This window comes from Equus asinus, chromosome 20, assembly GCF_041296235.1.
Source record: "Equus asinus isolate D_3611 breed Donkey chromosome 20, EquAss-T2T_v2, whole genome shotgun sequence".
Lineage (NCBI taxonomy): Eukaryota > Metazoa > Chordata > Mammalia > Perissodactyla > Equidae > Equus > Equus asinus.
In genome coordinates, this window is record NC_091809.1 from 82,349,645 (window position 1) to 82,376,585 (window position 26,941).

Consider the following 26,941-nt stretch of genomic DNA (forward strand, 5'->3'; position numbering starts at 1 on the left):
TCCCCTCCGTTACTCTCTTGTCCTGTAGTGAGAGCTCCCTCCATTTAACCCACCATCACCCCTACCAGCATCTCTCCAGCCCTGTTTCACAAACTTGAATTCAGCTCTAGATCTCGCCTCTTTCCTTGTTTTGTTTGGTTATGACTACTGCAGTTTCTATTAATCCTTTGACAAATAGTCAAGTGATGGCTGCTGTGGAATAAACTCTTGTCTTTCCAATCCCTTTGGTCTCAAAATGAAAAACTCTATTTTGTGTCACTTAGTATTTAGAGCAAAGCCTTTTATCCTTTATAGTGAAATCTTTATTAAATACATGAGAGCAGAATTAATTCAGAATAAATGGACTCTTGATTTAGGATGCCAAAAAAGCTCCCATCCTGGGAACCACTCGCTTCGGCACAGGTTGACCTGCTGGAGCCTGAAGCAAAGATGCAATGGAAAGGTCCAGGCTTGGAGTCGTTTGAGTCCTGGCACTGCCACTTGCCACCTCTAGGACTTTAGACAGCCTCCGTGTTCTAATCTGTAAAATAGAAATAATAACTTCTGTCTTAAAGAGTTGGTTTTATACTGAATTAGGCCAAGTGTGTAAATCAATTATTAAAGCTTCTGACACAGTAGGTTTTCACTAATTGTAAATGTAACTTTTACGTTGAACAAGCGCAGCTTGTAGGATGTAATTGTAAGGTGGCTTTATTTTTGCCTCCCACTACCCCTTTAAATTTATCCTGGGGGGCAAGTTCTCCTACCCGTGCATGAAATTTTGGGCAAGTTTCATAACTTGTACAGCAAATTTCAGTAAATAGAAGTCAAGCCTTTAAAATGTCCAGTCCCGTGTTATAGTCCAGATGTGAGTCTATTTAAAGTTTATCCTTTCTCCCTCCTGCAGCTCTGGTCTGCTCCAGAGCAGAAGCCTACAGTGGGGCTTCTACCCCGCCTGTCCTACTCCCCTCCTCCAGCATCACAGCTGCCCAGGGCTGGGTTCAGGGAGCAAGAGCAGGAGGCGAGGGGAGCAGGAGGGTCTTGCATGGCTGGTGTGGTCACGGTGACCGCTGCTTTCTGGATCAGCAGGTGTTCTGGGTGGACTCTTTCTCTCGTGGGCACTTTTCCGGGTTCTCTGGATGTCATCACTGCAGATCTTGCCCTGTAGGTCACTTGATAAAGGTGAATCCCTCTGGCTGGTCCTATACTCCTTCCTCCACCCTGGGCATTCTACAGTCCCTCCAGCTTCTTTCTGCTGAGATCTATTTGCCCCTTGAGGTGGTCCTCTTGACCCCATCTGGTGCAGGGAAACTGCATCACGCGTTCCCTGCCCTAACCAACAGACAGCGCAAGTTGCCTCCAGCACAGCCATCTCTCCTTCTCTCTGCTCCTGGACGGACTGGCCAGCCGTCTCTGACCCTTCAGATTTCTCAGGAGAGTCACTGTTGGTTCGGCACATCCCCCCAAATCCAGGTGTCCTTGAGCCTCCCTCTTGATTTCACTTGAAGGGAAAGCGGCCCCTTCATGGTACACAGAGCTCTCGCCAGTATCCTCTCCCTCCACTGCTCTCAGCCTTTCCTTTGAAAATCCTGCATTGTGATCTCCTGTCTTACTTTGGAACGTGGTACTGTCTCAGCGCCTCAGTCCTGGCACACAGCCATTAATCATATTATTCTTGTTTAATCCCAGCATCTCCACTTATTGCTATTCAAGGTCATGACACTTAACCACCCTCAGCTCCTGCTTCCTCATCTGTAAAATGAGAGTGACGATAGCAGTGCCTCCCTCATAGGGTCTCCGTGAGGATTAAGTGAGATACGCATGGAATGTCCTTCATACAGTTCCTGGCTCTGAGAAGGTTCTGTGTGATGTAAGCTGCTTTCACTCTCACGACCATTATCAGCACTAATTTCAAAGCACATCAGTTTCTAACGGGGAAAGACCCCTTAGTTTCATGTCCTTTTGTTACGAGCCCTCCCTCCTCTCACTCTTTGGCCAGAGCACCCACACAGGGACATACACACAAGCACAGCTGTATGTGCAGAGTGGTGGCTGTTTGGGGGTGTCTCAGTCCCTGACCTTTGATCCTGGCTCTCCTACAACCCGTACCTTGTGCCGCGTCCCCCACCATCACTAACTCATTTATCTCTTTACACTGACCCTCGCAGCAACCTAATTAAGCGGTGGGCCGGTGTGGGGCCATCTGCTGCTGGACTGTCAGCCATCTCTCTCCCAGGACCCCTGGGCCTCCCCTAATGGCCCCCAAGTTTCCTGAGGCGGAAAGATGTGGCTGATCCCATTGTTGGGAAATCATGTGCCGGAGCCTGTGTGTTAAACGATTATAAGTGTGAAGATGACTTCTGAATCCAGGCAGTGATGATCTGCATGTTTCTCCTTCTGCTTTCGGTCGTTTCTTCTTAGGTTTTGCATACTCTGATTTTGCTCCAAAAAGAGAAAAGATAAGTAACAGGATGGCAGCCCTGTTTCCAACTTGCAATGCATTTTTTTTATCACCTGTCACGATGAGATATCATCCGTCACCCCTGAGAGCGGTCAGAGGCCCTGCTCTGGACTTTTCTGCCCCTGTGTGTCTCTGTTACAGCACCTCTCACACCACGTGACTCAGGTCTCTTTCTCCTCGGCCCCTCACTCGACGTGAGCTCTTCATCCTTTCTCCCCAGCGCTTGGCTTGTAGTCCCTCTGAGGCCTTAGTAACTTCACCTCTCTGAGCTTAGTTTCCTCATCCATAAAATGGAAAATAATCATGTCCATCTCAGAAGGTCTCTCTGAGAGTTAAATTAAACAACGAGGGCAATGCACCTGGCACACTGTGATCTTCAGGAAAGAGCAGCCATCTCATAACTGCTGCAGGCACTCAATAAATGAATTAGATAATTTATTGGCAGAGTTGACCCTAAGTTTGTGATTCAAGTCATCATTAAATAAAACATACATGAATCTGCAGCCTCCAGTCTCTCCCTATCTCCAGCCTCTCATTGTCCCCAAGTGGCCTGAGTCACCCAACCAAAGTACCTCCCAGGCCACACCATCACATCACATCACTTCCCGGCTCCAGGGTCTTGAGTGGCTCCTGCTGCCTCCAGGGTCAAGTCCCAACTCCAGTACTTGGCCGCGCCCACCTGCACACCGTCTTTGCCTTCGCCGCCTTTGTGTAATTCTCGGCTGTAAACACGGTGAGAAAGTCTCCAGGTGCCCGTCCAGCTCTGCTGCTCCGTGATTCTCATGCAGTCATGCTCACCCAACAAGCCTTTTCTGAGTGCCTGCTCTGTGCCTGGCCCTGGCTAGGCCCTGGGGACACAGCTCCTGCCCTCAAGGGCATTCAATCTAATGGAGAATATGGGCTTGTCAAGAGGTGGCTGCAGCCGAGAGGGATGTGCTGTGGGAGCTGGGGGCGGAGTCCTCCGCCTGTCTGGGGGATTAAAGGCGAAAGCGTGTTTTTGTGAAACATCTGGCACGCTGTAGGCCCCGACACTTCCCTTCTCTTCTCCCCCTTCTCTGTTACTGAGTTTCCAGCCACTGGGACGCCAACCTGATGACCGGCACAGTGTGACAGAGAAAGAACACAGGGCACCGATGTGAAGGAGGTTTTCTATGAAATATTAATTGCTTCCCCCAACAACTAGCTGTCTTGAGGGCTTTGTTCTCCCAGCTGAAAGCTCGTGACCTCACCGGCTGGTACCTGCCGTTCCAGGCTGTCTGGGGCAGGAAGGCCACTAAGGCTACTCCTAGCCCTGAGGCTGCCTTCACGAGTTTGTAGATGTGAATGTGACGTTCTTTCTGTGACTAGCCCTGGAAAGCTCAGAGGAGGGAAGGACTGCAGGAATTTCAGTATTTCTTCCAGAAGTTTCGATGCCTCCCTTCTCTGCCTGAAAACCCCTACTCATCTTCCCAAACGCCCTCAGGTCCCTCTGTGAGACCCTGAACTCCCAGAACCCTTGCTCTCTTCAGGCCTGTTGTTCACCTTTGTTTTCTTGTGGCCGGGAGGGTCAGCAGGGACCTGGGTGCCGCGTGATGCGGGCCTTCTCAGGCCGGCCAACCTTTTCCTGAGGGCCCTGTAAGTTATGCTGGCTTGTGTCTTTAACCTCTTTCTCTCTCCTGCCTTCTTTGCCTTTATTTGAGTTGCATCTTGAAGAAGCAGTTTCCCCAGTAGAAAAGGGAAAGAAAAAAATTCAAGGTTGGGACAGGCCCATACAAAGACACAGACTGAGGAAAGTGTTTCAGGCTTTCCTGGGGTGGCTGACAGAGCTTGAAACGTGGAGTGGAACAGAGATGGCTTCAAATCTGGTCCTGACTGACCGAGATGCCCCAAGTAAGTTCTTGCATTAGTCTGGGACTGAGGGGACCTCCAGCCTCACAGGGCTGCGCTGAGGGTTAAAGAGTGAAGTGTGTAAGTGCCTCCCACCCACCCCCCTCGGTATGGAGAGGAAATAAGGAAGTGACGTGGCTGTGGCCCCTCTGTTGCCTCTTAGCAATTGGCCTCTGGCGGTGTCAGCCGTGCCAAATCACGGTCCCCCTGGTTGCTGGCCCAGGCAAGTGACTAACAAGACGGAGTGTTACCCTGCAACTTCATGAAGAGATTCTGGATCCCATTTTTGAGGAAACCCCTCTGGATTTCGTGGTCTGAAAAGCAGTCTTACATATTTTTCAGACTCTGAGTATGTCTGTTACTTCTCTTAGAGCTGGCAGGTTGCCAAAAGACTTGCTGGAGGTAAAATTACAGTGTAGGAAGAAAGAAAGGTGATGAATCCGTGCAAGGTTAGTTGTGCCTTCGTAAGTGGAGTCCATAATTCACTCTCCGGACCGCCACCCTTTGCCGCCAGGCCGCGCTTCCTGTCCTGCGCCCAGAGCTCCCATCAACTCAGACGAGAGAGAGCATGGGCAGCCAGAGGCCGAATCTCACGGTTATCACTCCCAGTGAATCACCAGCAACAAGAAACAAACGTGACATTAAGTGCCGCAAAAACGACATCGTGAGGATCACCTGTTTAATATTTTCATGCCCGGTATTATTTAATAAGTTCTGAGACTTAGTCACGCTCCAGCACTGTCAGACCTGGAATTCGTTCATAGTCCCAACCAAAGGAATGATTTGCAGCCTTCACACATGATGATAATCAAGAGTTTGTAATACATGAGAAAATGCTTTCTTGTCCAGTTATTTCTTTATGACAAGTTCCTAGAAATGGAATTGCTGGAGCAAAGGATAGCGATTTTAAAGGCTTTGTTCATTAGTTCATGTGTTCAACAAATGTGCTTGGAGCACTTGTGGTGGACCAGGCACCCTGCTGGGCCCTGAAGTTGGACCGGGTACACCTTCTTCACGTCCTTTTCAGTGGTGGGTACCGTTAACACTTTTTCCATTTTGGCAGTCTACGTGAAAATAGTAATATATTCCCAACGGCTTGAAGATTTAAATGTAAAAAGTAAATACATAAATGTACAAAGAAGAAATTACAGATAAATATTTATGTGATTGTGGCATAGGGAAAGACTTTTAAAGCATAACCTCAAGAGTAAACAGGATAAAGGAGAAGATTGATAGATTAGGCCATGTGCAAATTTAAAGTCTATATATGGATATATAGATGTATAGATAGGGATATCTCTATCGATATAGATATAGATCTTATGAGATCTATATATATATATCCATATATATATAAGGCAAAAGACAAACTGAAGCATAGTCGCAAAGACTTATCTTTTATTTTTATCTCTAATACTTATAGAGAATTCTTACAAATTAATAAGAAAAAGAAAAATGGAAAACTGACTATAATTGCAATTAAAAAAAATAAAGAGAAGGGTGTTATTTGTTCAGCAACACTGGCTGAGCACATGCTGAAATCGTCCAGCTCCAGCAGGCACCAGGGACACGGAGAGCGTGGAGGCCCCTCTGTCCTCTGAGGTCACATGGGTGGGCTTGGAGACAAGTAACCAAGATCACAGTGGGAACAATCAGACAAAGAAGCTGGGCAGGGAAGCCCAGGCACCTAAGGAGGCAGGGTCACCTCCCTGCAAGGGGACGGTTGTCAGGGAAGAGGATGTTCCAGCTGGATTTTTTTTTTTGAGGAAGATTAGCCCTGAGCTAACATCTGCTGCCAATCCTCCTCTTTTTGCTGAGGAAGACTGGCCCTGAGCTAACATCCATGCCCATCTTCCTCCACTTCATATGTGGGACGCCTACCACAGCATGGCTTGCCAAGTGGTGCCATGTCCACACCCGGGATCCAAAATGCCAAAATCGCAAGGATCCGAACTGCCACCAAATTGGAACGTGCGAACTTAACTGCTGCACCACCAGGCCGGCCCCAAACGCAGAAGCCCGTCAGCTTGATTTTTTAACAGCTTTTTTGAGGTACAACTTACTTGGTATTAAATTCACCCCTTTTAAGTGTGCAGTTTGATGAGATTTGGTAAATTTATACAGTGGGGCAACCATCCCTGAAAGGCAGTTTTACAAAACGGCCGTCTCTCCTCCTCATTCACGGTCCATCCTCCCTCCCACACCCAGGCCTGAGCAACTGCTGATCTGTCTGTTTCTATAGTTTGCCTTTTCTAGACATTTCGCATAAATGGAATCATATAATATGTAGTGTTTTCTGTCTGGCTTCTTTCATTTAAGATGATATTTTTGAGAGTCATCCATATTGGTTCATTGCTTTTTATTGCTGACTATTATTCTATTGTATGAATTTACCCATTTTGTTTATTCATTCATTAGTTGATGAACATTAATGAACATGATTCATTAGTTGTTTCTGGCTTTTTGGCTACCGTAAATAATGTTGTTACTAACATTTGGGTACAAGTTGTTTATAGATCTGTGTTTTCATTTCCCTTTGGTCGTCAGGAGTGGAATTGCTGGGTCATGTGGTAAGTGCATGGTTAACTTAAAAGCAGTTTTTCCAAAGTAGCCGTATCATTTTGCGTTCGCATCGGCAGTGTATGAGAGATCCAGTTGCTCCACATTCTTGCCAACATTCAGTCTTGTCAGCATTCTTTATTTTAGCGTGTGTTGGTATCTCACTGTGGTTTTAATTTATTTCCCTAATGACTAGCAGTGCTCGCCATCTTTTCATGTGCTTATTTGCCATTTGCATATCTTTGGTGAAGTGTCTATTAATATTTTTCCCATTTTTAAACTGAGTTTTTTGTCTTCTTCTTATTGAGTTTTAAGAGATCGTTATATATTCTGGATACAAATCTTTTATCAGATAGACGTTTTGCAAATATTTTCTCTCAGACTATGGCTTGTCTTTTCCTTGTCTTACTGGTGCCTTTCAAAGAGGAAAGTGTTTAATTTTGTTGAACTTGAGTTTATCATGTTTTTCTTTTATTGTTTTTGGATTTTGCATCGTAATTAAGAGATTTTTTTCCTACACCAGGGTCACAAACATTTTCTTCCATGTGTTCTTCTAGAAGTTTTATGGTTTACACTTAGGCCTATAGTCCATTCTAATTAATTTTTGTGTATGGGATAAGGTAATGGTTGAGATTCATCTTCTTTTCATATGGATATCCAGTTTTCCCAGCACCATTTGTTGAAAAGACCATCTTTGCCCCATTGAATTATCTTAGCACCTTTGTCAAGAATAAGTATATGTGTGAGCAGTGGTATTATCGTGGATGTTCAACAAACAGCTCTCTGGAAAAAGAAGGGGCCTGGCCTGTAGTGTTGACCGATTTCCTGATATGAATACTCTCAGATGGCTGATTTCAAGCTACCAATAGTTTAACAATCAGCTCACCAAATTCATGAAAATTTGACAGTCATCTCTGTGAGGCAATGTGAGCCAGCTTCAGTGTGCTACTGTATGCACATCTCTGCTCCAGAACTCTCTATTTTGTTCATAAATCTATGGGTCTCTCTTTATGCCAGTAACACACTTGACTACTGTAGCTTTAGAATAAGCTTGGAAACCAAGGAGTGTATCTTGGTTTCCATCTTCAGACTTTGTTTCTCTGTGTCAAAATTGTTTTGTCAATTCTAGGTCTTTAAATTTCCATATAAATTTTAAGATCAGCTTGTTTTTTTCTACAAAAAAGTCCCGCAGGGGTTCTGATAAAGACTGCTTTGATTTTATGTCAGTTTCTTAGAATTGCCATCTTCACGTTATTGAATCTTCCCATTTATGAACATGGCATATCTCTTTATTTATTTAGGACTTAATTTCTCTCAGCAACATTATGTAGTTTTCAGTGTACAGGTACTGCACTTCTTTTGTTAAATTTATTCCTAAGTATTTTATTCTTTCTGATGCTATTGTGAATGGATTTTTAAAATTTTTATTTTCCCATTGTCTCTTATGAGTCTATAGAAATATAATTAATTTTTGTGTATTGATTGGGTATCCAGCAGCCTTGGAAAACTGACTCATTTGTTCTAGTAGTTTTTGTAGATTCCTGAGCTTTTCTGAAATGTAAGATCATGTTATAGGCAAAAAATGACATTTTTACTTCTACTTTTCTAATCTGTATGCCTTTAATTTATTTTTCTTGCTTTATTATACTGGTTATGACCTCCAGTACAATGTTGAATAGAAGTGAGGAGAGTGGACATCCTTGCCTTGTGCCTGATCTTAGGGGGAAAAAATGTAGTCTTTTACCATTGAGTATGAGTTAGTTGTAGGGTTTTTGTAGATGTCCTCTGTCAGGTTGAGGAAGTTCCCTTCTATTGCTAGTTTGCTGAATTTTTTTTTTTATCATGAAAAGGTATTAGATTTTATCAAATGCTTTTTCTATATCTGTTAAGATGATCATATGATTTCTGTTCTTTCTTCTATTAATATAGTGTATTACATTAATTGATTTTTGCATGATAAACCAACCTTGCATTCCTGGGATAAATCTCACTTGTTCATGGTGTTTAAATCTTTTTATATGTTGCTGAATTTTATTTACTATTTTGTTATGGGTTTTCATATCTATATTCCTAAGGAATTTTGGCCTATAGTTGTCTTTTCTTGTGATGTCTTTGACTGGCTTGGTATCAGGGTAATACCTGATATTATCCATCTTAAAATGAGTTGGGAAGTGTTCTCTTTTCCTCTATTTTCTAAAGGAGATTGTTAGGATTGGTATTTATTTTTTCCTTAATGTTTAATAGAATTCACCAGTAAAGCCATCTGGGGCTGGATTTTCTTTGTAGAAAGATTTTAGATTACTAATTCAATTTCTTTACTTGATATAAATGTATTCAGATTTTCTATTTCTTTTTAGTCAATTTTTGTAATTTGCTCTTTCTAAGAATTTGTTCGTCTATATTGTGAAATTTATTGACATAAAGTTGTTCCCACCATTCCCTTATAGTTGAGCTACATTTTAGAATAAATTAGCATCAGTCTCAAGAGGTCATAGAATGATGTTATTTTCAGCACCAGCTTTCTTTGTTTAAAAAATATTTGTTAAGTACTTCCTACACCCAGAACAAAGAATGAGGAAACTTAGGTTTATTGAGCACGTCACTAGGTGTATCGTACCATGTTCTTGGCACTTCCTATAGATTATCTCATAGGAGTGCACTCGCAGAGTCCTGGGTTTTCCCCCAGAAGGAGGCCGCACTCCTTCCCGCCTTCCAGGGCACACTCTCAGTGTTCCCCATTGCTGCCCAGGGTCCATCTTTCTGCAAGTAGTGGACGCAGATCCTTGGGGACCCCACTAACCAGAAGAGTGCAGCCTTCCCTCTTCACTCCCAACCAGATGACTCTGTGGCCTCCCTGTGCAACCACCCCGGCATTGTATGACTGGTAAACTCCAACAGTAATGGGGAAGTGGGCGAGGCTGCAGAGCGAGGAGGAAGTAACGGTAATTTTCTAGCATCCTCTCCTCTAGCTCTGATCTTTGTCCTGCTTGAGGTGTATTTGTATGTGTTCTTACCTTAACCACTATCCTCCCCTGCTCTTGTCCTCCACCTTTGCCGGCTATAGGTTTCTTATTTTGCTTCCTTTTTCTTCCCTACCGTTCCTGGCATAGTACCTAGTAAATACTGCAGCCTAAATTAATTTGTATAGGATCCAATTGACTCCTAGTCTCAGCAGTTTTTATTTTTAGTTCTCTGTCCTCATTATTCTCTACATATTGTGCACATGGGCTTTCTCTATGTGAGACACTGTCCCCAAGTACACAGGGGCCTGTGAGCAGCAGGCAGCCGATGGCAGGACTCAGACAGCAGGCACCTACAGAAGCAGCCGCGTGCCTCCTGAGGGGACCCGAGCCCTGACACCCCTCACTGCCAGCCGCTCCCCATGCCCGATCCTTCCATAGCAGGGAAAAGGAGGCTGCTTTTCCTCTCCCTCTATTCACATTGGATTCGTTTCAGACTTCTCTTCACATGCTGACATTTTTTGCCCAAGCGAGTGCTTTCCGCATGGTGTGCATGTGTCTGCTGGATATTAATGGATAAGAAGAGCAATCCTAAGTGACTGGAATGTCAGCATTCTCTGTGAGATCCCCTTTTCTCCCTTTCACACAAAAGAAGCCGAAAGATGCATGCAAGCAGATACTCATGCCGGATCAGAAAGCCCCTCCCTTGACGCATCATTTCTGCCAGGAGGGAGCCATCTTTGGCTCCCCTCTAAAAGGAGAGAGAAGCCTTTCTAAGCCCCCTGCAACCCTCTAGCTCTGGAACATTCTTTTCCTTTTAATCTACAGATCCCGCTTCCTTTAACCAACTGCTGACAATACCTTAGCAACCGACAGCATTCACTGCCTGCCTTCATCAGAGTTCATGAAGGAGCCTGCTTCCCTTCCTCGAGAACGCTTTAATAACAAGTGTAGACAAGATTTTTGAACAGAGACTTAATATGTTTCCATGACAACAAAAATTACCTATGAAAATCTGTAGGAAGATTTTAGACCATTAAGAGTTAAAAGCACAGTTTTCTTCCTTCAAAAGCAGTGGAGGAATGTTGAAAATTTTGTTGTCAAGAGGATGGGGAAAGGATTTTATTTCCCGAGGACTTAGATACACAATAAATAAGTCTGGGGCTTATGGACAGAGAAAGGGAATTTAGATATGATTGTCGTTGGCAGTAATCCATTATTCTGTCTCCACTTTTGTCAAGAAGTGATTTGTACCAATTAACACGTGTAGGTATTCTTCATAGCAGTAAAATTGTCCTTGTATAATTCTGTTTCCTTATATCTTGTAAATGTCAGGCTTTTTCAAATTAGAAATGAAAGAACAGCCTCTATTCTCTTCTTTTACGACGCTTTCTCTCCAAGGCCAGCCCTCTCGCCTTTCTCCCGACGCCTCCCCTCCTCCCTCTCCTGGGACCTCGCCTCATCAGTCACCGGCTCTGGCCTGTCTCCAGTCTCTCCCTCTATAATTGCTCTTTCAATATCTCCCCTTGAATCACTGCAAGAAAATGTGCTTAAGTGGGACAAGGCCTTAAGAAGCCAACGTCTGTTTATAGTGGACACCGTATCGGAGATTCAATTAATCAGGCATTCCCTGAATGCGACTTTGTTCAAGTCTCATGTGAAATGCATTCAGAAATAAACCTGGCCTTGGAAGCTGCTGCCCAAATTTTGCCCTCACCAGGCACCAGAACATTGACAGCCAGTGGTCAGAAATGTAAGAACAGCTGGACAGATAGTTGATTGTGTAATTGTTTACATCTCCCCACCTGACCACCAGGTCAGTAGCGGCAGTGGCTGCATCTGCCTGCTCACGCTGTATTTCTAGCTCTGTGCCTAGAATGTAGAAGATATTCAATAATTTTCATGAACAAATGACTCTGTAATGAAAACCAAATACATTATTATAGAGTTACCCACCATGGACTTTATAATTCTGGCACAAATAGCCAGGTCCTCTCCACCTAATACAGTCTCATTTAACCCCCATGTCAATCCGGTGAAGTAGGCCTTGTGAAATCCTTTCCAAATGAGCTCACTGAAGTTCAGAACGGGTAAGGGACGGGCCCAAGGGTTAGAGCCGGAATCGAGCCAAGCTTTCCCTCATTCCAGAGCCCTGCTCTTGCCAGTGATCCACTGTCTCTGTTCTGGCCGTGGGTCCGTGTTTCTTCTCACCCTGTTAACCTCTGCCTGCACGTCCCTGAGCCCTGTATGTACTGTGTGCTCGGAGACGTCATGTCCTCCTGTGAGGGCCTGTCTTTCTTTGTTTCTGCTTATGACCTGCCCTCGGGGCAGGTTCATCTTTACCAGCTTTACTACCTTCTAGTGAAAGCTGCACAATGTCCCACCTTGGCTTCTTACGACCAGAGCATGACCCTCTCTGTTCACTCTGTGCTGCAGCTGTCCTGGGAACTTGAACTTCCTGTGCTCCACACATGCCAGTGCTTTCCGCCTTGCTGATATGAAGCCTGGGTGTTTCAAATCCCTTTTGATGGGAAGAATATTTTCTGATTGGGGTCTGTATCAGAATCTAGTACTGTGTAACAAATTACTCCAAAACTTAGCAGCGTAAGCCAACAAACATTTATTATCTCATATAGTTTCTAGTGACATCTTAGCTAGGTGGTTCTAGCTCCAGGTCGCTCATGAGGTCATCTGAACACCTGCCTGGGGCTGAGGATCCACTTCTAAGAAGACTCACTCACATGGCGTTTGGCAAGAGGCCTCAGTTCCTTGCCTCATGGGTCTCTCCATAGGGGCTGTTTGAGTGTCCTTATGACATGGCACTTTGCTGTCCCCAGAGTGAATGATCCAAGAGAGAGAGAGCAAGAAGGAGGCTGCAGTGCCTTGAATGGTCCAGTTTCAGACGTTCCATACACCACTTCCACCATATTCTGTTTGTTGCAAGTGAGTCAGTAAGTCCAATCACGTTCAAGGGGAGGGGAGTTAGGCTCCACCTAAGGGAGGAGCGTCAAAGAATTTGTGGACGTATTGTGAGAAGTGGTCTAGATGCCAGATGCCATGAGATACTTGTGTCGCAACTCTATGCCCTCTCTCTGGCTGGGCGGCCCAGGGACTTCCTGTTTAGCTGTTCCCATGGGTGAGGTGGAGGCTGCATTCTGAAGCCCTGTCCTAGGCACAGTGAGGGCTACACTGATGCAAAAGGACGGTCCTGATCCTCGACAGTTGCACAGTCTGGGAGGGAAGAAAGATACCTCCACAGGTAGACACTGTAAGATAGAGCATGGTGAGTCTCCAGAGGGAGGAAGTTCAGAGGAGGACAAGCTTGAGTCAGCGGTGGGACTGGGGAAGGCTCCCTAGAGGGGACAGCACGTGAGCCTGGCGCGGAAAAGCGCATAGCATTTCAGTAGCTGGAGGTGTGGAGGGAAGAGCATGCCAGAAACGGAACAGCATGGGCAAACACTAAGCGGTAGAAAGTGCAGTATTTGTTTGGGGAAGGGCAACATGGTGTTCTCAGTGGCCAAGTCGGTGATAGCGCCTATGGCACAAGGTCACTGTGAGGACTACATAAGATAGGCATTTAAAGAGCTTGCACAGTGCCCGGCACGCAGAAAATGCTCACTGAATGGTGATGCGAATGACTGATGAAGACACAGAAAGAAGCCTGGAAAGGTAACTTGGGGCCAAGTCACAGGGCCCTGCCTGTCATCCTGAGGAATTACAACATGTGGGAAGTAGGAGGGACCTCAGTTTGCACTACAGTTGGTCCCGTAGGAAATGGGGGTCTGCCGAGGTGTTTCACTAGGGGCGTGGTGTGCTCCCAGCCCAGCTGGAGGCAGACCTACCCGGTCAGTCGCATGTGCCTGATGAATCAGAGTGAGGAGATGGGGACCAGGATTCTGATGCTGCGATCCTGATGCCATGGGCCAGGAGAGGAGGTACTGAGGGCCGGGTGAGATGGGGCGGAGGGACTGGACAGGAGGAGGTGGAGGCACAGACTATTTGTTGATTCCTTTATAAGCTTTGCCTGGTCAGCGAGATCCAGAAGTCCTGCCTGCTCTGAACGCGACTATGCAGCTGTTAGAGGCCCTGAGGGGGCAGCCCAGGGACATCCGATCCACCAAGTCTCCGTGAGGTGGCTCACACTGGGCCTGCTGCTGCCAGTCCTTGGGGTTGGGGGGAATTTGGGGGCTGGCCCAGGCGTCTCTCCATGGGTTTTCCCAGTACACATGAGCCATCAGAGGAGTCATGTGCGCACTGTGTCCACTATGCCACATGTCAGGTGTTTTCATGCCTCCGAGGAGCAGGCACCTGCCCCGTCTGGGCAGGGCAGGAAGGGCTCAGAAGGAGGGCCATGAGTTGGCCAGAGCTGAAATGGAATAACGACTACTTCATTCAGTGCCCACTCAATGCCAAGCCCTTAAATCCTGTGAAAAGTGTGAGAACGATAGAAAGCGTGGTGCTGAGCGGTGGCCTGGTGGTGGAAGGGCCCTGATGGGGAAGGTGGAGGCTGGAGTTCTTGCCCGGCTCTGCCCCTGACCCACAGCCTGACACAGGATCAGTTAAAGGACATCCCTTCACAACCATAGAAATGAGATTGGCCTTGAAGGTAGGGTTCTGTCGTGAATTTTCTATTAAGAATCTTATGCCTCAAGAGAGACGAAATGAACTCATGAAAGAATTAAAGAACTACTGGAAACTGCCTAGGTAACCACAAAGTTGGACAGTACAATAAAGGGTCCAGGAGCCCAGAGTTGGGAAACTTTGGGTTGAGAAATCCAGGAGGGGTTCCTGGAAGAGGAGAGCCCCAAGCTGGGCTTTGAAGAATAACTAAAATTGGGGCAGTCTGAGAGGAGGAGGACACCGTCAATGGAGGCATCGTGCTGCCTTGCTCAGAAACATTCACTGGCTCCCCAGGCCTACACGAGCGTCCAAATGTGGCATTCAAGACTCTGTACAGCCTGGCCCAGCACCTGCCCAGCCCGCTCACCTTGACCTCCCCCCGAGAACCCCGCCCTCCCGCACCCTGAGCCGTTCCCCTGCCCTGAACCTGCCACACAGACGCAGACTGCTGCCTGAATTCCCTTCGTCCTCCTCTATCTGCATTGGTCAGTGCCCCCTTCCCCGCTTCCCCCCTTCAGCTTTGAGCATCCTGTTCCCTCTTTCTCTCTGACCTCTGTCCTGTTTGCTTAGGGTCACACATGGACAGATCCTGACCCGCTAAACTGTAGACACCGCTGTGGTTTACTCCTGCCTGGGGGCCGCATGCCACACCCATGGCTGGTGTTTGACAAATGCTGGATGAGTGATCAAGCTGCAACCCAGGTGCACAGAACAGGTTATTCATGGTTATAGGGGACCATGAACTCGTGGCAAGAGGCACTGAACACGACTGACCTGAGAGTGTAGCCCACGCTGCTCTGGGAGGAGCATCCCAGGGCTGGAGGGCTCAGGTGCCATTTAGTCTAGTCCATGTCATATAAACCCTCCATGGCATTGCAGACAGCAGGCCGGACACCACACAAGCACCTCCAGCGGGGGCAGGCTGAGCACGCTGCAGCTCCAGCACGCTGCTGAGGTACAGCAGGAAGGCTGTGGGCTGTGGGGCCTGACTGCCCTGGGCTCAGATTTCAGCTCTGCTATTTGCCAGCTGTGTGGCCTTGTAGAAGCCACTTAACCTCTGTGAGCCTTGGTTACCTCTAATATTTCCTCCTTTCACAGGTGTTGTAAAGATTGTAGAAAATATACCCAAAACCAAAAACAACCCTCCAGCTCATAAAAGGTGACCAATTAGTAGTAACTAATTCTATTTTTATGACATATGATTAGTTGTTGCACATGGCTGGGGAAGGTTTTGTGGAGGGTTCAAAGAAAGTTCTAAGTAACGGAATTTGGGTTTAAACCCAACAGTCTGTCATAATTACAGTGACCTTACTGTGGGACTTATTAATGGTCTCATATGAAGATGATGTATCAAAGCTGTTCGAGATCGTGGGTTTCCAAGCTTTTCCCACAAGGACACAGCTCTCAGTGAGACCCCTGCTAGCCCACCAGGGCCGCTGCAGAGATACAGAAAGCTGTAGAGGCTGGCCTGGGAGAGGGGACCCAGAAACAGTGCTTACGGCCAGTGTCTACCTCTCTCAGTCCTGATTCTGGGGGCAGGCAGGGTAGGAGCAGAGAACGCAGGTTTCTGCCATCAAATATTCGGGAGCCCGGTTGTTACTGGTTACGCTGCTGGGAGGTCCAGGCCAAGCATCAGGGGTTTGGGCAGGCTTTGGTCCTGAAGGGCAGGAAGGAAGGAGGGAAGGCCTGGAGCCTTGGGCAGGTGATGGTGGCCTGAGCCCCACATGTGACCTGGGCCAGCCCTAGGCCTGTGTGTAGAGCCAAAATGGCTCAGAAGTCAGGTCATAGTAACTGGTTGAATCTGTGGAAGCGGAGAAGGGAGGAGGAGAGGAAAGGACAGGATCACAAAGCAGCCTTGATGCCGGAGTGGGTGGGCGCCGTTTACAGAATCAGGAGGGTCTCAACCCTCCTCCCAAACCACCTCTCCTCCCATTTCCCTGTCTTGGTGGGTGGCACTACCACCCGCAACCAGAATCCTGGAGTCTCCCCAGACTCCTCTCTGACCCTGGCCTCCCACCACTCAGCTGTTTTCAAGTCCTGCCCATCTCCTTCTTGACTCAATGCCCTGCTCCCTGTCCCCACTGCCGCTCCCCTGTCCAGGCCTCCGCTTTCCTCCTGGCTCACTGCCATCTCCCGCCCGGCCTGCCACCTCACCTCTCCCCTTTCGTCCACCATTCGCACTGCTGCCAAACTTTTCCTCCCCAAAACTCATCTAGCCATCCTCATCCTTGGCTTGAAGTCATTTTGTAACTCCTTGTTACAGTACAAACCTCTCAGCATGGCTTCAGGACCTTCGTGATCTGTCCAGCCACTTGTGCCCTTCCCCACTGACCTCCACCCAGCCACCTCGGCTGCCTGCAGCTCCCCACAGGGTACTGTGCCTCTCATGAGCCTTCTTGTGCACTCCTCATCCTACCTGGAACCTGCCCCCGCCCCCTTTCCGGCCAACTCCTGGGCTGGCATAGGAGCTCCTGCTCTATGCTCCCCACTCCTCCCCACCCCCCCACCCCCACCCCCGTGGCTCTTATCTGATTGTCCTGGAGTAACCTCCCATCCCTCCCCTGCCACACCTTGAGCCCAGCCCAGAGCCTGTTCTTACTCAATTTGGGCTCCCCAGAGCTCCGCATCCTGCCAGGCAGAGCTTAAGCACTCAGTAAATATTTTGTGAATGGGTGAATGAATGAGTGGGTGAAATTGAGCCATGAGGGAATCCAAGAAGACGATTTGGCAGGGGAGACAAGAAGATTTGGTTCTAGGGAGGTTGAGTTTAAGCTGGTGGGACACCTAGTTGGAGGTCCAAGCTGCACTGGAAAGGCGAGTCTAAAGCTTGGGGGAGGGTCTCTTAAGAAACCGGGTTTTCATGTCCTTTGGGTAAATACCCAGAAGTGGAATAGCTGGATCATGTGGTAGTTCCTTTTCTAATTTTTTGAGGAATCTCCACACTGTTTTCCATAGCGGCTGCACCAGTTTGCATTCCCACCAACAGTGTATGAGGGACCCCTTGTCTCCACATCCTCTCCAACATTTGTCATTTCTTGTCTTTTTAATTATAGCCATTATGATGGGCATGAGATGATATCTCATTGTGGTTTTGATTTGCATTTCCCTGATAATTAGTGTTGTTGAGCATCTTTTCCTGTGCCTGTTGGCCTTCTGTATATCTTCTTTGGAAAAATGTCTGCTCAGATTCTCTGCCCATTTTTTTGATCAGGTTGTTTATTTTTGTTGTTGCATTGTATGAGTTCTTTATATATTTTATATATGGGGAGGGTGAAAGGGGTAACAGGGCACATACGTACAGTGACGGATGGCAGCTAGACTTTTGGTGGTGAACATGAGGTAGTCTATACAGAAGTCAGAAGTCGAACTATAATGAAGTACATCTGAAATTTATATAAACCAATTTATTATAAACCAATATTACCCCCCCCCCAAAAAAAAAGAAAAGAAAAGAAACTGTGTTCTCTTTGCTCACATATGAGCCAATTCCCTGAGGAGATCAAATAACCAGCAAGTGGCTCGGTTACCAAACCAGCTTGATCAACTCAGAGAGCCTCAGGGCTGGAAGGACATTATAAGGACATTGTCTGGTCTAATTCTTTTATTTGACAAATGAGGAAACTAAGGCTGAGAGAAGGGAGAGGCCTGCTCAACAGCTAGTCAGACAGTGCCAGGGCTAGAACCTGCGTCTCTCTTGCAGTCTGAGCTCTCTCTCCTCTCTGGCCCCTGTGGCCTCCTCTCTGAGCCCTGAAGGAGGGAGTTATCACTGAGGGTGAAAGAGGGTCCTGGAAGAACCTACCTCCACAGGTATGCAGACGCTGACTCTTCCTTTCCCGTAGCACAGCTTCTCGTGGCCCCAGAGCTTATGCTTTGAATGGCACGCACTCAACAGACAAGATGGACCCCATGCCCTCCATCAGCAGCTGCCTTTTTTGACTCTGTTTTGAACACTTGTCACTATCTACTCTCCAGCCCTATAACAGATCAGAAACAGCTGATTAGAAACCGTGAGAGAGATTGCTGTGAACAAGAAAACTGACACCCTGACTCAGAAAAAAGCAGCAGATGGGGGTCATTTAGGGTAAGGACCAATAGCCTTTCACACCAAAGCAACGAGAAGACTCTCCTTCCTGTTCAAATCCCAATGCAAGTCCTAATAGTGATATCCAAATTATGTTCAGCACATTTTGCTTATTTATGATCTGCAAGCATTTAGACATTTCATAAGGATTTTCATCTAATGTGATTAAGATTATTAAGGTTCTGGCGGTATAACAAGTAAGCCCTCTGCTATGGAAGGGAGGAATTATCCCTAAGGATTCCAGATAGCACAGGGTCTTCATCATGACAAAGGGCAGAAGGGAACTGGCATTTGTCATTTGGCCACAATATACCCGGCACATCGTCTGACACACGTTCTCATGTAACTTTCACAACTCTAACCTCACACACAGCAGGCGCTCAGTCATGTCTGTTGGGCCCATGAATGACTGAATGGATTGAGTTGTTTCGGTCTCATTTTAGATATTGCAAAAAGGAGGCCCAAAGACTAGAACTGCCTCTCCGTGATCACCCAGTGGCAGCTGGGAGCCTGAGCTCCAGCCACAGCCTGCATTGACTCGGCAGGAAGGACAGCTGCAATTCCCCAGAGGGAACAGTGGAGTTGACTCTGCAGCCATGCTCACCAGCACCAGGAGCACCAGCTGAGGGCCCGCTGCGTCTGCAGCCCAGCATGAGGAGCACCGCTTCCAGGCATGTGATGTTCCCTATCACTTATGCTTTCTTTGATTCACAGGAATGAATTCAGAGCATGGACGGACATCAAGCCCGTGAAACCAATAAAAGCCAAGCCCCAGTACAAGCCCCCAGATGATAAGATGGCTCACGAGACCAGCTACAGTGCCCAGTTCAAAGGGGAGGCCAATAAGCCGACACCAGCTGACAATAAGGTCATCGATCGCAGAAGAATACGCAGCCTCTACAGCGAACCTTTCAAGGAACCCCCAAAGGTGAGAGAGATCCTGTGGGGAGCCCACCAGCACAGCTTGGAATGGAGGGCTAACTTGGCAGAGCGTGAGGGCCGGGCTGCTGCCAACTGGCCCAGCCCCCCAGACTCTTAAGATCCCTCCATTTCTTTTTAGCACACTGAGACGGAGGGGCTTGTGAACAGGAACCTTTGTTAAAGTCAAAGGGAATGTTAAAAAGGAATAGTACCTAAAATAAAAACAGCTTGAAGACTGGCAGATTTCCAGAGAACTAGCTTCTGATTTTGAGAAACCCAGAAAAAAAAGGGGGCAGAAATCTCACGTGAGCCCTAAATCCCATTGCTTTAAAATAACTGTGCTTTTGCCCCTGAAGCGCTGGCCCAGTATGGGAGGCATCCTCCCTGGCTTCCTTCCCACCCAGCCCCTGCCTCGTCCTCAGCTCCCGTCACTGGACGCTTCCTTACCTCCTGAGTCCCTGAAAACAGCCTGCCCTTTCTTATCCCTGCCCTCGGTAAACACCCTCTGTCGCAACACACCTGTCACATCATCTGCAAGATGTGTTCCGAGTAATTTGTGATTCTCCTGAACGGTTTGTGAATGACTTCCATTTCTGAGTAACTTACAGTAGATGCGGGATTTTCCTGTAATAACACTGCTTTGCCCCGTTTGCATCCCAATATGCATTCGTGAAAGGGAGAAGCAGGTTGGAGCTTCAGCTGCTGAAGCAGGAATCATACATGCCAAAGCTTATTCTAGGCTGTCAAGCCGCATGGAATTGTGCAAATATCAGCTCTCCTATCAATAATAGCAGGAGAAGTCTGAGAAATTAGCCTTTTCTCTGCTTTTGCCCTAAAGTCTTGCACTCAGGTGGAGTTTCCTACTTGGCCCAGGACTGGTTTACAGGTAAGGTAACTAACCAAGCCAGTTTGCCTGGACTCCTCCAGTTGCAGCAGTCAAACATGGTTCCATGAAAGCCCTCAGTGTCGGGCAAACCAGGACAATTGGTTACCTTATTTACAGGTCAGGGGTGACGGAAAACGCCCAGACCTCATTGAGTGAAAACCTGGGCTGTGAGGTTCAGTGTCATCTCTGTCCACCTTCCACAGATGAGCTGGGACCCAGGACGTGGGGTTGGCTTTGGACAAAAGAAGATTCAAAGGGAGGAAGGAGGGAGGATGGGGGAAAGTCAGTCTAGAGAGGGATGGGAGGCGGCTGGCGTATTGAAGGGTCATACCTGGTGGCTCCAGAGTTCTTGAGAAAGAAAAAGCAAGTCTGTCTCCAGGGAATGAGGTGGCAGAACGAGAGGAGGGGGCTTGAAGAGAGTGGCGTGGGCTTGAACAGCTGCTCTGGGGAAAATGGCCCAGGGTTCCAGCCAGAAAGGAGGAGCGGGTGGCTGCGCACTGCTGAAGGCCTTGCTGAGACGAGCCCACTGGGCCAAGCGTCTCAGCAAGGGCACTTCTCCACATGAGCTCACCATCCTAGAGACAGACTCAGAGGAGAGGCCGGCTGAGGCTGTGGTGTAAACCACCCCAGAATCTCTGTGTCTTCCTCCAACAAAGGTTTATTTCTCATTAATACATGTCCTTTGTGGGTTGGCTGTCTGTCACTTGACTCCTCATCACCTGTTCAGTCTGGGCCTCTCTGTGGCAGAGGAACAGAGAGCACTGGGAAGCACAAGCTGACTCTTGATCTGTCTGGAGGTGACCTACGTCACTTCTGCTCACATTTCATTGACTAAAGCAAATTGCTTGCCTGCCTGAGTTGAACAGGGCGGTGAGGTCTAATCTTCCCACAGGGAAGGGCAGCAGATGGAGCAGACTAGTAACATGGTCCAGTGCCAGGGGTGGTCCAGGGGGAGGGCTACCAGGCCAGGGAGTCAGTATGTCCTGCGAGAGTGTTACCAACGTGACCGACCATGGGGTTCAGACAGGAGAAGCCAAATGACCTCACGTCACTGACAGTGCTTTACACACTGTGCTCCCTCGGGGTCAAATGTGATTCACCATCACCGTTATCCTTTAATTCACCACGTCTTCTCTCTAAATTCTCTCTCCACTCCCACCCCTTTTGTGTTTCTGTATTTGTGGTCTGTCTGTCTGTCTCCCCATGCAGGTGGAGAAACCTAGCGTTCAGAGTTCCAAACCAAAAAAGACCTCAGCGAGCCACAAGCCCCCCAGGAAGGCCAAAGACAAGCAGGCGGCGTCGGGCCGGGCCTCCAAGAAGAAGAGCGCGGAGGGCGCCAGCGCCGCCCCGCCCGACAACAAGGAGCACAGTAAAGAGATGAACAATAAGCTGGCTGAGGCGAAAGAGTAAATGTCACTGCATTTTTCCTTTCATTCTTCTCTCCTTTTCTTTTTTTTTTAACCAACCAACAAAAAAGGCCACAAAATTGATTAGAGGCTTCTCATCTGCCTTGGTCCCGAGTGTCCCAGGAGCTCTCTGGTTTGGTTTCTTTGAATGGAGGAATCCTCTTTCAAAGATTGTGTGGCATGCCTCCTGTCCAAACCAGAGCAGCCGGCCGAGCGTGGCAGCGGGGTCCACGCCTCGGGCCCCTGGACCCCTGGGCGGCTGGCTCACCGGCTGTGCCTCGGAGGCAGCTGGGCCTGCACGCGGGGGAGGGCAGGCAGGGCGTGGCAGAGGCGGTTCTGACCGGGCTGCAGAGGAGACCTCCTGCTGGCGCTCGGAAATGCCTGTGGCGTGGCCTCCTCCTATCTTCCCCCCAGGAGATCAATTTTGCGTCCGTGATCAATTTTGAACTTTAGGTAAACGTGTTCTTTTCCAAAATTCAGAGAGTTATCATGTGCTACAGAAGCTCAACTTGGGCTTCAGCACTTGGCAAAATCTGTGGAAATATTTAAAAAAAAACAAAAAAACCCTCGGCCTTAACGTCAATAAAATGAGTCGTGTCTGTTAAGTTTAAGTCAGTTTTTCATAGAATCTTCTGTTAGAAACCTGTGACTCCCTTCGGTTTCCTATCAGTAAATTGTATACCAAGTAATAGATGTGCCACTGGTGACGAAACCTAGGCCAGGTGAAAGGTTAGGTGTTTTAGGTACGTTCTCGACATCACAGGGAGATGACGAAAGTAAGGAGACTATTTTCCTCTGTTTACCCTCAGCCTACCCAGTGCTGCCGATTTTGCAACTGGTTACAGGTGACGGAGGAAGAAAGCTGGAGGTGTAGGGGTGATATATTTAGAACGTGGCTTTCTTGCTTCTGAGAAACACGAGGCCGGAGGTAGACATAGTGGCCTGTGTGGCGATGTTTACTTTCCCTTCCTGCACTGTTCTCACTCTGGCCCCCAGGGAGGACAAGGACACTGAGCTTCAGGCTACGGGAAATGTCTGTGACTTCGCTGAAGACTAGGAGAGTTCCCTGCTAAGTGCTTAGCCAGCATATTTGACCTCATTCATGTATAAAAGCAGCTCTCACTGTATTCTGTGTCACGTGTCTGTGCTGCCAAAGCCCCCAGGGGCGGCAAGTGCCACCTTAGCCGTGCTAGAGTCGTGTCGTAGGCATTAGAGAGTTGTGAGAAGACCCCCAGTGCTCGTGAGGGAACCCAAGATACCCCAAGAGAAATTACATTTGCAAACCCCGTGACGTGTATTACCCAGTCCGCTGTCTTTCTCCTGTCCTTAAAGTGCTTGCCGCTGCCAGCGTTCTGGAATCGCTGGACGGCTGTGGGACGCCAGGCCTCTGTGCAGGCTGGCTTTTCCTTCGTCGTGAAAGTGATGTAGAGTGAAGTTCTCCCCGTTCCTTACCTCAGAAGTCCCTTCAGGTCCTCCTGGTCTGGAGGAAGTGGGGGCTCCACCAGCTCTCTGTATCCTGACTGTTCAAGCAGCAAAGTCTCTGTTTGCACCATCTTGTTTGTCCCCTTGGGGCTGATTGAGAAGTCTTTTGCAAATTAATTGAGCGTGTGCCACGCGGGCCATATTTCTTAAGGGAACAGGACCAGTAGCACTGATGCGCTTGGCCAGGCCCGAGGCCATCTTCCTGTGTATCTCCGGGGATGGAACTGTGAGGAAGGAGAAGTATGGAGCAAGGTAGGAAATGCTAGTGAGTTTCAGTGTTCATGAGTCACACATTCTGATGCCTCTCTGGAAATGACTAGCGTGGATCTCAGTACCGATGCCAGCTATTTGCTAGCTCCTCTTAACATTAACCAGAGAGCTCTATCAACAGGATCTTAACTTCATCCAGAGAATTTGCCAATGTATGTTCGTTCTCTCAAGATCTAGCATTAGTCAGACAAGTTGTTGTTAGCCACAATTTGGATTTCTCCATAGAATAGTCATATATTTTTTGCAGATCAAGCAAATCAGAGTTTACAATACCCAGGGAACATTCATTCACTTATTGAGTGCCTGTGTTCCAGACACTGTACTAGACGGGGTGGGTGGTGTAAATAAATCTGTCTCCACGGCAGCACAGCCAGAACTACATGGCTGACTTGATCCCTGTGTCTGATTCAAGCTTGTGTTGCCCAAATCGTAGAGTCTCCGCCCACCTCACAGCCCCAGGGATGTCTCGTACCCTGCCCGACCTGAGGCTTTACGTGACAGGTCTCGTGTCTTTTCAACCCTCAGTATCCCCGTCTTTTTAACACCTCCAACCGAGAAAATCCTGTCTGTATTTCACTTTGACTCTTGAATGTGCCCCTTCGCTGGCAAGAAACTTCCTTTGATTTCTACCGTTTACATATAAAACTCAGCCAGTCTCCTTCTGTATTGCAAACCTACCGATTGAAACTGATTTCGGCTTCACAAGCAGAGTTTTGGTTTTGCCTTTCTGAAGGTGACCAAGCTTCCAGCACTTGTTCTGCCTGTTTTTGCCCGTTTCCCCGTGGGTTCCTGAGCTTTCCCAGCAAAAGAGCAGGGGCTGAAGCTTTCCCATTGTCTGCTTCACTGGCCTGCAAAAATAACCCCTAAGGCTGTGCATCGGCTCCGAAGCTTCTGTTATCCACTGGTGCTCCCATTCGGTCTGTTCCCTGTGCCTCTCCGAGGCAGACAGGAAGTGTCTAATTATGATTTTGTGGCCTGGATTTTGTTGCATACCACAGATTGTCTATGTAATGCGTAGCGCACACCTCTCTTGGTGCTATTTCATTCCTGCTGTTAGTAAGAAAATGACGAAAATATTCATGTATAGCCAATTGATTGTGACGTGCTTGTGGTCTGTGCTTGCTCAGAAAAAACCAACCAACCAACCAAGAGTTTTTCCGATTATAAATAAATGCTAAAGACGAACACCACTTTCTTGATCTTATTTCCTTGGTAAGGCCCAGCCGAGTAGGTGAAGGAACCAGCCTTTGCCATTTGAGCCACTCTCCACGAGATGAGCTGTGCCCTGCATTTTTTCGGGGTCCTCCATAATGCAGCTTAACTCTCTTAGATTGCCTCTCAGATACTAATTGCAAGCAGTCAGAGCTAAGTGTTGGGAAAGGCGAAGATGGACCGGGAGACCCACTGGCCGACAAGGTAGTGTAACATTTTGATCCCATGTTGCTGGGGGTGAGCGATCGCCAGCGCCCAGCGCCGCCTTGCCACAGCTGCCGGGAGGCTGGGCCCTGACTCTCCACCCCTTTCCCGTGAACCTACAGCACCATCGGTTCTGGCTTTTTCTCCTCCCAAGGGATGGCAGAGATGCCTTCACTTACCCATTGATCTGGTCATTGTGGAGGGTCCCCCCTCCAGAGGTTGGCTCACTGTATGAGTTATGAGTGTGCCAGTCTTGTGTGTGCCTTATATGCCCACTTTGACATCCTTCTGCTAAAGTGGGAGACAGAAGGTTCTATACTTTCATACGGATCGCTCTTCCTTTTTCCAACATATGTTGATTGAATAGCTATCATGGACCAGGCACTGTGCTGGGCACCAGGGAAACTAGGATGACTGCGAGCACACCTCTGATCACAGTGGTGCATGAAGGAGGAGTCTGTTCTAGCTGGTTCCGTGGATCTGGGAGGACCTCAGTGGACAGGCAGCTGATGACCAGGTGAACAGAGCCTGGGATGGTGAAGGCATGCCAGATGGAGGGAACTGCACGAGCAAAGGTGTGGAGGGGTCCAGCCCCAGGTGAGCTCAGGTCCTGGGAAGTAGTTCGCTCAGGGAGGGTCAAGGCAAAGGCTGGAGGTGGCAGAGTCCGTCCTGGAAAAGCCCGGTGCCCGTGAGTGGGTGGCTGCTAGCTGGGGTCTCCATCCATACACCCACCTCTCCATGCTCCCTGCCGTCATGCTGCTCACCCTCACCCACATGTCGGGCAACAACCGCCAGTCTTCTCATGCTCTAGGCTGGGACTTGTATTCTATTGCTGGTCTCCAGTTTCTGGGTTTTGGGGAAGACCTGTGGTAGGAATCAATCGACAGTCACATATACGAAAATCCACTATCTGTTTGTCTTCCAGATGGACAGAGAGCACTCCACCCACCTGCCTGCCTTTGTAGGGGCAGAAAACACAAAATACTGTTCAATAAGTAAAACAAGTACATAAAAGTATATTATTCAGCTCGCTTTCGATCAGTTAAGGATTGTTTTGATCAAAGCCAGGGAGTGAGAGAGATGCAAAGAAAGACGAGAGAAACAGAGAGGTAGAAATAGAGGCAGAGAGAAAAAGACAGAAAAACACATATATGGAGACACCAAGGATAACCCGCGAGAAGGTGAGATACGCTCAGAACCAGAGAGAGTGCAAGGGTGGGGCAGCGGTGAAGGCAGGAAGGCGGGGAGCCTACCTGGCTTTGTCTGTGCCTCCCAGGGGTCGGTGCTCAGCCAGGGCCTCGGCCTGCAGCTCCCACCGTGCTCCCCGATGCTGCCCGAAGCCAGGAGGCAACCCTATAACCCATTCCTAATATCACCCCGCTAAAACAGCAAACAAGATTAAAACCAGCCCTCTGGTTTTAAAATAGGTCATCGTTACTAAATGAGTTATAAGTGTTTTTTAATTCTTCCTTAGCGTTTGTGTGTTCTTAGAGAAATTCTTCCCTCATTTTTTTTCCCACTAGGGTTTAAAATTTATAAGCTGCTTCTCATAGATTTGGGGAGTGTCAAGTCCCATTTCACAAAGGCTATGAACTTCCTTAGCGTGTCGTCGTGATTTCAAGGTCCTTTTACTGCTAAAATGTCTTACAGCAGTTTAAATTTTCAGGACCACGGGTATTAAAAGCTTCTTTCAGGATGTAGCTTGTGGGCCGTCTACAGTTAAGGTGAGCCCCCACCCCCAGCCCCACCTGAGGCCAGCAGGGCTGGGTCAGCAGCTGGAGCAGCCAAGGCCACTGAGACAGGAAAGGCAGCTGTTTCAAAGGAACGGAACCAGCCCTCTCTTAGTGGAGTCTTGCAGAACCAGGCACATCATCCAGACCACCTCCATCCCACGCATAGATCCGCGTAACACCTAGGCCATCCTAGAATACCTGTAACGGCAGAACTGACAGCACTGCATGTTTGTTCTTTATCGTGTGAGTACTGGTTAACTCTGGCAGTACACTCAGGTGTTTACAAGGTTTGTGGGTGGAA

At 48.0% G+C, this 26,941-nt stretch overlaps 1 protein-coding gene and 1 long non-coding RNA gene across 3 annotated transcripts in view; one reads left to right on the forward strand and one right to left on the reverse strand.

The window, feature by feature from the left end:
• The window catches only part of MAP6 (microtubule associated protein 6), a 77,042-nt gene that overhangs the window by 36,101 nt on the left and 14,000 nt on the right, over positions 1-26,941 (forward strand). For both annotated transcript variants that reach the window (XM_014855843.3, XM_070490675.1), the window contains exons 2-3: positions 19,241-19,454; positions 21,543-21,739. In XM_014855843.3, coding sequence (XP_014711329.3) covers positions 19,241-19,454; positions 21,543-21,739 — 411 coding nt within the window. The remainder of the gene's footprint in view (positions 1-19,240; positions 19,455-21,542; positions 21,740-26,941) is intronic.
• LOC139041132 (uncharacterized) lies at positions 12,431-21,536 on the reverse strand. The gene is made up of 3 exons (XR_011495821.1): positions 20,665-21,536; positions 18,245-18,419; positions 12,431-13,091 (listed from the first exon to the last, which is right to left on the reverse strand). It is a non-coding gene; the product is annotated as an uncharacterized lncRNA (long non-coding RNA).